This window comes from Micropterus dolomieu, linkage group LG18 (genome assembly GCF_021292245.1).
Source record: "Micropterus dolomieu isolate WLL.071019.BEF.003 ecotype Adirondacks linkage group LG18, ASM2129224v1, whole genome shotgun sequence".
Lineage (NCBI taxonomy): Eukaryota > Metazoa > Chordata > Actinopteri > Centrarchiformes > Centrarchidae > Micropterus > Micropterus dolomieu.
Window position 1 is genome coordinate 38,824,174 of NC_060167.1, and position 10,536 is coordinate 38,834,709.

The 10,536-nt window shown below is 40.4% G+C and overlaps 1 protein-coding gene across 2 annotated transcripts; it reads right to left on the reverse strand.

Annotated features, from left to right (window-relative positions):
* Window positions 1-1,612: 1,612 nt before the first annotated feature.
* On the reverse strand, window positions 1,613-9,287 carry LOC123956422. Of its 2 annotated transcripts, XM_046028592.1 has the most exons (10): window positions 9,036-9,287; window positions 5,795-5,966; window positions 5,510-5,619; window positions 5,126-5,220; window positions 4,754-5,001; window positions 4,636-4,668; window positions 4,249-4,275; window positions 4,081-4,157; window positions 3,679-3,856; window positions 1,613-1,789 (listed from the first exon to the last, which is right to left on the reverse strand). In XM_046028592.1, exons 5-10 carry the CDS (start codon window positions 4,947-4,949, stop codon window positions 1,662-1,664), a joined length of 639 nt encoding a protein of 212 aa, XP_045884548.1. In that variant the 5' UTR covers window positions 4,950-5,001; window positions 5,126-5,220; window positions 5,510-5,619; window positions 5,795-5,966; window positions 9,036-9,287; the 3' UTR covers window positions 1,613-1,661. The 2 variants fall into 2 exon arrangements, with proteins under 2 accessions (XP_045884548.1, XP_045884549.1); XM_046028593.1 differs by lacking the exon at window positions 4,249-4,275.
* Window positions 9,288-10,536: the final 1,249 nt, after the last annotated feature.

Consider the following 10,536-nt stretch of genomic DNA (forward strand, 5'->3'; position numbering starts at 1 on the left):
TGCAGGTTTTCTGGCTATGGAGCTGTGGAGTCTGGATCTGTGGTTGCGGGTCACCTGCTGCCCCCGTGTTCCTGCTCGACACCCTCTGCTGCAACAACTATTGTTGCTAGTCTTATTGTTATTATTGTTATTATAATCATTAACATTACGATTGTTACCATTAAGACTATTATAAATATCTGTACCATTTTTCATTTAGTCTATAGCAACATCACCTTCACTGTCTGTACCTCTGTGTGTATATTGTGTAGGCTGCCTCCCTCTCCTCTCTCCTTACATCTCTCTCTCTCTCTCTCTCTCTCTCTCTCTCACCCCCAACCGGTCGAGGCAGATGGCCGCCCACCCTGAGCCATGGTTCTGCTCGAGGTTTCTGCCTCTTAAAAGGAAGTTTTTCCTTGCCTCTGTCGCCTAGTGCTTGCTCTTGGTGGGAACTGTTGGGCTTCTGTAAATAGCATCATAGAGTACGGTCTAGACCTGCTCTTTTATGAAAAGCGCTGTGAGATAACTGTTGTTGTGATTTGGCGCTATATAAATAAAATTGAATTGAATTGAATTGATGTTGATTCACCATCATTTTGCACCCTGGTTTAATATTAAAACAATGTTAAAATCACAACTATAAATTAACGTGACTTTAAATGGTATTTCAAACAATTGTTATGGTGTGGGGACAGAGTGGACCCAAACGCAACTCTGGGGATTAACAGCTTTTATTAGGGGAAAGAAGGGGTTAAGGGACTGGAGTTCAGGGAGAGGTGGATGCCGGGGAAATGCAGGCACAGGGAACCGAGGAGACTGAGACCAGAGAGTCGAGGGACACTGGGGGCCGTGGAACAGAGGATGCACGGGAGAACTGATCAGGGGGTTGGTGGAGGAGTGTGGTGGCAGGCTGACTAGGGAGGCACGAGGGAGAGCCGGGAGGACGCCGTGGGGGAAGTCTAAGGGGAGAGGGCAGGTGAGGGAGCCCAGCTGACTTGACTGAGGATGAGGGTGAGTGAACCTGGGGAGAGACAGACAGACAAACCGGGTTAGTGACTCAGGGAAAACCAAGAACAGGGAAAAAGAGAGCATGCAGGTTTTACGAGAGCTTGGATCATCAGTGGCACTGGGTAAGGAGCAACGACGATCAAGCAGCGATGGAGTGGAGAACCAGGGTAGATATGCAGGCAGGGATGAGGTAGATTGCTGGCAGGTGTGGCAGGCAGAGGAGGAGGTTGACGAGATGTAGGTGCGGGTCGTTGGCTGGGCTCAGGAGCGGAGGGAGAGAGAGAGAGAGAGAGAGAGAGAGCGCACGCGGGGAGGAGACACAGGGAGGCAGGCAGAGAACAGAGAAAAAAACAGGGATAACAGAATCACAGGCAAAAAAGGAGAAAAACCAGGACACTCACCGTCGGCCGGGTTGCCACCACAACTCCAATATTACTATTGAAACGACGTTGAAAAGATAGCCTAACTAAAAATCATGTGACTTAATGTTATTTCAACTGATATTAAAAACACAAAATAGACTACTTGAAAATAGGTGAAAAATATGTCAGCCATAATGTTATGAAATAGGCTAACCTAAACATTAGGCTTAATCTAATATATAAATGACAACAGACAATTTACATCTGTTAAGAAAAGAAACTTTATTTATGGAAAAACATTTTTTTTTAGCTTTACTCCTGCTCTGGTGTTTGGCGTCCAGCCCCACCCATCCGGTCTGGAGGATACCGAAGCCACTTTTGTACAACCTGCGCAAAGGCAAATTCAGTGGCTCCTGCTCCTATTTGCTGAGTCAGGGCATCTATAACAGAAAACATACAAACAAAAACATGAAGTTTTCACTTTCAGTTGCGAATCTTCGTGCCGATTAGATATTTTTATATGTAGTCAACTCTAGGCTGTAGCTTTCTTTCTATTAAACTGTCAAGTCAGGTCTGAGGTAATTTCAAATGAATTAAGCGGAACTTGCGGAAGTGCAGTGCCCGGACTGTCTGTGGCATGCACATAATAGTGATGTGCGATACCACTTAATAGGCTGGTACTGCCAATACCCATAATATTTACATATTTTATTCCTAGTTTAATGTGACCTCCCCCTCCCGTTTCTGTATTTATGAAGGAAATAAAGAGTAGGCTTACCAATTCAAAATAATAGCTGCATAATGACAAGACATCAAACTACTGTCATATTTTTTAATTATAATAAAAATATCTGAACTGCCGCTTCATAACATCATCATATTATTATTTTGACTTAATCTCAGGTGTTAAGTGAAGTTTGCGGTGTATTTCACTGTCTTTGCACACACATCACACACAACGTCATTATTACCTTCACAGCTAAAATACAGCCAGACATGACTGTTTCTACAGTCAGTCAGTCAGAGTCAGTATTCAGTCGCGGGAAATGTAAAGGGCTGCAGCGGCTCACTTCAAAGAAGCTCTGTCAGCGCAAGCATGACTTTGACAGGCGGAGGGAAAAGTAGTTCCTATAGTTCCTATGAGTATAATTAGACCATCCTGGTAACAGTTAGATACTTATGATAAAACACACACTCACTCCAAATGACTGAGTTTAGATATCGATCCTTTTGTATGAGTATCGATCCTAGAGCAGGAAATGTTGGAATCAGAAATATTGATACTTTATCGATCCACACATCACTACTTCCTCCTGTATTTGGCAAACCACCGCTGCAGAATGAATACCACTCTACTAAAATGTCACACAATCATTAATATCAATGCGCAAGTAATGATTTTAACTCGCACACTGTGAGAGCATGGTGACACTCTATGCTTGGCAGCCCCCTGCCTATCCTGTGTGTGACGCTGAGCGAATGAGAGAAAGAAAGCGGTAGAACGTGACGGTGAAAAATATTAGCAGTAAGTTTCTGTCTTGTAGTAAACGTGCAGTGTAGGTCACAGTGTGTCCGTTAATAAAAGTCTGTAGTTTCCCCAACTGCTGGAAAAGTGAAGGCTGTTGTCAGCACTAATCTACCTGTACAGCACGTTTTTTGTTATGTAGCATTAGCTAAATTAGTAAGGAAGTAATGTTAATTAGCTCAGCTGTATGTCATTACTAACTTACCTACTTGTCAAGGGTCGTACAAGCATAGACTTAACGGGTGCAGCTCTGTCCTGTACACATACTGTAACGTTACATCCTGATAATTACATTTCAGTTTTCAGAGGAATCTGACAGCTGGTTGTTAAAGAAATGAGGGACCATGGAGCTGAGGTTAATGAAGTAAATTAGGGATGCAAACTAATCCTTTTAAGCTCATGTTTCTTTTGGATTTTATAATTCGCAAATTAAATGCTTAGTAAATATCCAGAGATCCTGTATAAAAAAATATTATCATCAAGCATCAAGATGCATCGAAAATTGTTTTATAATCGCATTGAAGCCCTCTGAATCATAATCGAATCGTGAGGTGCCCAGAGATTCCCACCCCTATAATTGGGGGAAAGTTTTGCTGAAGGTGACTCCTTTAAAATATATCTAAACTATTTGTAGTTACAGGTGACTAACACTAATGACACAATTATGAATATGATATTCCATTTCTACTAATAGATCCCCCAAAATTTTATACACTGTACCTTTCACTTCTTTATCTAGACTATCCACAATAGACATAACGTTAACTGAAAACACAACATTGATATTTAAACAGACTGACTCACCAAACATGCACCTGCAGAGCACCATCTCTTTAAAAGCTTTTTTTTGTTTTGTCTGGTCCTTTAGCTTCTTTCCAGCCCAGTTGAGCCCAGATGCCAGCTCATTGGTCAGAGCACAGCTTAGCATGCGACGGACTCGCACCTCCAATGTGGTCCCTCCGATTATAGCAAAGTGTGACACCTTTCAATATGAAAAGTATAACAGTTTTAAGTGAGGCTAATGTGCGTGCATGCTTATGTGTGTGTGTGCATGATAATTTTTTCTTCTTCAAAGATGATGTAGCAGTTTAGGCGTGACATTTATTGAAGTTAGTGAAACACGGATTGCAGTTTAACCAATCAGTGACGCTTTTGTGAGTGAGAAAATTTAAAATAACAAGAATTATATGACCCTTAAGTAATTACCACTGTTTTCTTGGCCTCCTGGGACTGGAGTGTTGCCTCTGCACGGTCCAGCTCCTCCATAGTGTGAAGAGGCAAATCTGCTGGCACAGGCAGAACCCCAACATTCCGAGGTTGGCAACAACTACGTGACTGGCAGAAGGCCTTAAATTCTTCACTTAGGCCCCTCACCTCTGATTAATCTCTGCAAGGCCACATCTAATGACAAAATAAGAAAATTAAGGTATGTTAAATCTATATTGGTTTTGAAAAAATGTTTTAATGTGATTCAGTTTGGTTATAAGAATGTTACACTTCTCTAAACTAGCTAGATAAATACAGATGAAAGTTCTGTGACAATCTCCTTCCCATAAAGATGCACGGACATTGCCTTTATTTATGATTGATTGATGAGTCTTGTTTTCTGGGGTATTGTAGGTTACCATCAATGATTATTATGGTTGTGTGGCAGAGACATGATGTAAAGCAATTGTTGTATGTTCATTGCGCTGTAATTGCCACTAGGACATTCCTTTGAAATCCTGTGATAATATCAAAGCATAGCAGTTTTGCACTTGCCTTTCAATAGTTGCCTTGCAGAATCCGTGGTATCTGTGACAGAATGAATCCAAATGACAAGATGTTGGCGTTTGAAATTACGAATACAATGTGTTGAAACTCCCTTATCTAAACATACCTTCTGGAGATAATCCCTGAAAGGGATTGAGTGCAGGGGCGGGGAATCCCCTGCTGGGAAGGTTGTAGACTTGTATATGATCTTGGAGGCAGGTCATTTTGGAAGTCATCATGTGGGAAGGGTGAAAGGTGGGCACTGGTATAGGACTCGAGCTGTGGAGGCAACTGCCAGCTGGTTGGGGCATGAGCGGGGTCATTAATCGGTTGGAGGCTGGTTGAGGGATGGGGGGGACTGCAGAGTGGTAGAAGCTGGTTGGTGAAAAAAAAGCAGTTGGTAAAATAACAGGGGGTTAGAAGTTATAATGCTCAAATAGATTGTCCACAAAAGCTTACCTTGTTACACACAGACACATCACAATGTAGCATACTATACCTAGAAACAAAACTTTAGGAGCCTGGGGATATTTGGTTTTTTTTGGTTGCTCAATGTTGTCCTCAGAGTCTGAGTTGTTGTAGATGGGATTTGGCCTAAAAGTGAACATATCATAAATAAAATAAATTGTTTATTTTGATTTAAGTTACAGCAATGTTAAAAACCTTAGAATCAGAGAAGAAATTCTGAAATTTTGTTCCAGTTAAGATGACAAAAACATTATCAGAAATACAATGAAGACGTTGTTAAAGTTGTAAATTATAGATTGTAACCCGGGCTACATTATCATACCTGGACACAAAATTGTAATAATCTAAAAAACTAAATCCCCTGGAAACTGACATCTGAGGGTTGGCGTGTTACAGGGTTAGTACTCAGTATTACCTTGTTTTTCTTTTCAGGTTGCACTGAGCTTCTTCCTCTGACTGAATATCTGTCGTGTCACAGAGTTCCCAGATATCTGTGCATGCTCCTCTGTGCTTCCTTAAAAGTATCTACAAATACAGAGTTACTGTCAGGTACAGAGAAATTTTTTTTTTTACAGTTTTAATTTAACTTTGCTAATTTTATATGAGTTTTTTTACATTGTAGCACTTTGAGATTTTTTTTCAAAGGTAAAGTGTGTTACAAATAAAATGTATTATTATTATTATTATTAGAAACACTCACCACGGCTTATGAGGAGCATAACTGGCTCGTAAGTGTGCCACCCTTCAGTAGGCTCATCCCTCCGCTTGACGGCCATAAAACGGTCTCCCCTTTGATCCATGTATGGGGCACTATTTCTGTGCCACCACTACTGAACCGTACAACGCACCACTGCTTCATTTGTTTTTTATAGCTATAATAGCACAGAAAAAAATAAAGAGTACAATGTATTGCATGAACAAAGCAAAATCAAATAAGAAAAATGTGTAAAAAGGTATTGATTATTAATTCTGAAAGAACATGGACTGATTCATTTTTATATTTACAGTGTACTATGTGTGAAGGGCATGGCAATGAATGCTGTTTTGTCAGGGCAAAGGAAGTATTTCAAATTAATATGTTGGAGTTTGGCCACGCCAAGACCATTGCTCAATTCCCATACTCTGTAACAGCCAATGCTCGATGATGGTATGGGATAATGGAAAAAAGACTCCTTGTGTAAAAACCTTTGGAAAATCACAAAAGTGTCACAATCTATGTTTACAATATTGCGAACAATAACAATGCTATCAAGAATTTGTACGCAGTTATCTTCGTTCTGTAAAGACAAGGTGTACTTCTCAGTAATGACCTTATACTGTTCTCCATGGTCTAAGTGACACACCAATGGACCATTGCAATGCAGATGTATGAATTTGTGTCCTTTCTTTAGTTGGGATGCCTCTACATCAGGTACTTCTGAAAGCCTTTTTACTACTTGTAAAGGCAAGTGAGGCTTACACCGGAGTTCTGTTATGCTGTGCGCATGCCTATGACCCACAAGCTGCTTGCTATTTGGCATGCCGTCTTTGGACAAATAAACACTTGCAGTCGGACTGGATTCTGCTCTGACAACCGAGCCGTTTACTGGCAGGAGTAGCTCAGAGTTAACCTCTTAACATTCCTGTAAAATTCATGCAAAACACCTATTCAAGGCATATCCAAAGTAAATTGAATGTAATGTAGTTCTTGAACCATTCGGAGTATATGCATGGTTTTGGGCTTCTCTGAAAGAGAACACTCCGGAGTGTCTAACCCAAAAGTCAGAATGATTGTAAGTGCTACTGGAATTGATTAATATAAGTTTAAACATACTAAAACTAATATATTTTTAATTTCCGCTTGAAAATGCTTGCTAACAAATGCATGCAGACAACTACAGCTGGGACTTATTAGCTGGAAAACACTGTAGGACCACGGCATAAAACCATACCTAGCCCAAGTTTAAATTTCATACCAATACCATGAAAAATTACGATTTTACACAGGTTTTTCTAAGTGTATTTTTTCAAAAACAGCTTGGCGGTAGGCGGCTGCTGCTGCATCGCTCTGTCTCAGCCGGTAGTTCGACGCACATGTGTTCATGAACTTCTGGGGGCGTGCCAAGATGGCGGAGTGAGCGGTCGTACTTTTTGCAGGCTATGGAAATTGACTCTTAAAAAACCTTCAAACTATCAAAAAACTATCAGTCAACGCCACAGGCCTTATGTGTTCTCTTTTCCAATCCCATACAGGTATAACTCTCTAAGTATTATATCTTCTGTTTTTTGATTATATTATAACTTTTGAATGAATTTCAGGGGTAGCATATTCTGATAGACTAACGTTAATATCCCCCATCAAATAATGCTCCCACTACTCATTTTATATTGCACCACTACTCACACTGCACTGTAAGAAGATGGGGAGCATGTTGAAATACTATATTATGACATCTTTATTTAAGATATTACAGGTAGCATATTCTGATACTGATAGACTATCATAATAATGATTTTATTTTTTGATGTTGCTGACGATCAGCCACTGTCTCGACGGCATGCCCAACAGAAAGGTTGCACAGATTTATGGGTGTGGAAACTGACCACGCTTATGGGTCATACGCATGCGCAGAACCGCTAAGTAGCACATCTCGATAGGTAGCACAAATCGACAGAACACTGGCAATTATGAAACGATGCGGCAGCAGTCCCTGGGGATTTATTGATGGAATAATGTGTTTTGGACTAAAAGTTTTCACTGGATTGGATCGTCTGGACCTTTGACAACGTAACAAGACCGTTTTTGTTGGAATATAATCGATCGGTGGATTACTATGAGGCTTCATAGGTGAGTCCTGTCAATTTTGCTCGTAATTTACTGGTTGGTCTGACAGATACGCTGATTGTACCCGCTGTGGTGATTGTATCTTGAAATAGTTTGCATTGGTTGAATCGAGAGGATTTTAGCTTTTAAACGGTTTATCATATGAGTATGAAGCTAACATATCAGCTGTTTGCACATACCGAAAGCTGCTGCCAGGTACTGACGGCCCGTGGGTGGGCCGTTGGAATGTTAGGAGGTTGGTATTTGGAATTAACTTTTTGATTGTATTTTTGGGATTAAAACATGGATTTATCGTCACTCGTGCTTCTAAGCAGCAAGCGGTCGTGACTGGCCCCTCTGTTTTTATTGTAGCTGCCAGAGCTCTATGGGTTAACGTTATTTATAAATAAGTTATTTATAAATAATGTTAGACCGTTGCATGGAGAAAATTAAGCGAGGAAGTTGAACTAACGTTACACGGTAAATTCAGAAAATATGTGTGTTACTGTAACGTTAACGACTTGATTCAAGCTATCATTTTACTTTACCAACCATGAACTAAATTAGCATAACATTAGAATAACGTTAGCCCTGAGCGACTCAAACTCCAAGCATTTTTAGTTGCTTGTAATGCGACTGACAGACCTGACAAAGCATGATTTAAAATTTTAACAAATTGGCATCATGATGTAGTTAGATCGGCATCAGTGTGTGAACACTCAACCACTTGAATTCACTAACATCACCTAACTTATTCACCGGTAACTTATTAGCCATAAGTTAACTGTGCCTCTCGGAAGCGCAGATGGCGTGACCACAGTGTAAGTTAGACTCTGTGGCTGTGGTGGAATCCACCAACGTTTATTTTATTTACATTGTCTAACATTAAATGCAGTTAGATTGATCCGGGATTCCATTTACTGTCCTGTGAAGGATAATATCTTCCGGTGATAAAGTTAGCATTTATGCTAGCGAAATATCCCATTATGATGGAGCATAGATATTGTGCTACAAAGTCAGTATACATGGTATTGAACCACTTAACGTTATATAGCCTATAGTCTGACTGCACAATGTCTCAATAAACAAATATTACATTTGTTATAATTCAACACCAGATAAATAAATGCATGCTTACCTGAGGTGGATTCACAAATGAAATGTGTGGGGTTCAGGACCGTTGATCCACCAAGAGATGGTCTCCCGGTCAACTATAATCCGATGAGTTTTCAATCACATTTCCCGGTCAACCATAAATAGCCTAGATGACTTTTAAATCATTTCTGGAATCATATTACTGATTAAAATCCTTAAGTTATTGTAGGCCTACATGTTTTTACATTAGCCTACTAACTTTGAAATGTGTTTTAATATTTTTATTTGCTCGACAGTCCGTTCACACAGCCTGTCGCAGCCGTGAAAATAAATGGGTAGTTATGAGGCTGAATATTATGAGCAGTTTGGTAGGGATATTGAAATAAACGTAAATACTTGTATAGCGCCTTTCTAGTCTTTTCGACCACTCAAAGCACTTTTACACACTACATCTGCATTCACCAGTCACACACTGAGCCTAAGTTCTCAAACGGAAACTAACATTCACACTCACTCATACACTGGGGCAATACGGGGTTCAGTATCTTGCCCAAGGACACTTCGACATGGATTGAACCTCCAACCTTCCGATTAACGGCCAACCCGCTCTACCTCCTGAGCCACAGCCGCCCATAGGCGCCTACCATTTATTTTAGGTTAGTGGGCTAGCTATCTTAAAGTCTACCACAAAGACTGCCATGTTCTGCCCCACCTTTTGCTCTGTGGGCGCATGTAATGAGGTGAGTTTTCAGTAGCCTAAATATTGAGATTCAGTCTTTCAACCACTATTTGAGCACATTCTGGGGTGTGCCAAGATGGGATGAATGGATTTTTCGTTTCAATTTTAATACAACTTTAATAAGTTAATTCAGAACAATGTTTGGCACACCTTTTGAGTGTGTTAAATAAATTAATGTAATGTCTGAGGTGATGAGAAGTTTTTTTTAAAGTGAGGTGTAACGACCACTTATGCAGTGCCCGAGTCTTTTAATGTGGAAACGCCGACACACAGCCGAGCTAAAAGAATAAGGCTGATATTTAGGGCCCGAGCACGACCGTGTGAGGTCCCTATTGAATTTGCTCGGATTATATTTAGGGCCCGAGCACGACCGTGCGAGGTCCCTATTGAAATTGCTCGGATTATTAGGGCCCGAGCACGACCGTGTGAGGTCCCTATTGAATTTGCTCGGATTATATTTAGGGCCCCAGCACGACCGTGTGAGGTCCCTATTGAATTTGCTCGGATTATTTTTTTTTTTTTTTTTTTTTTTTTTTTTATTTTTTATTTTCTTTTTTCTGCAAAGTAGGCCCAAATGACATGGCCTAAACATACTCGAAAACTCACCAAAATTTGCAAACATGTCAGAACCGGTGAAAAATTTCGTATTCTACAAGTTTCGCACATGGGCGTTGCAAAATGACTCGCTAGCGCCACCTAGAAAATTGGAAAAAATTAGCCCCTCGTTCACGTTCAACCTACATCTACGAAATTTTCTGGGGACATGTATCATGTCAAGACGCACAAAAAAGCCTCAAGAACCCAT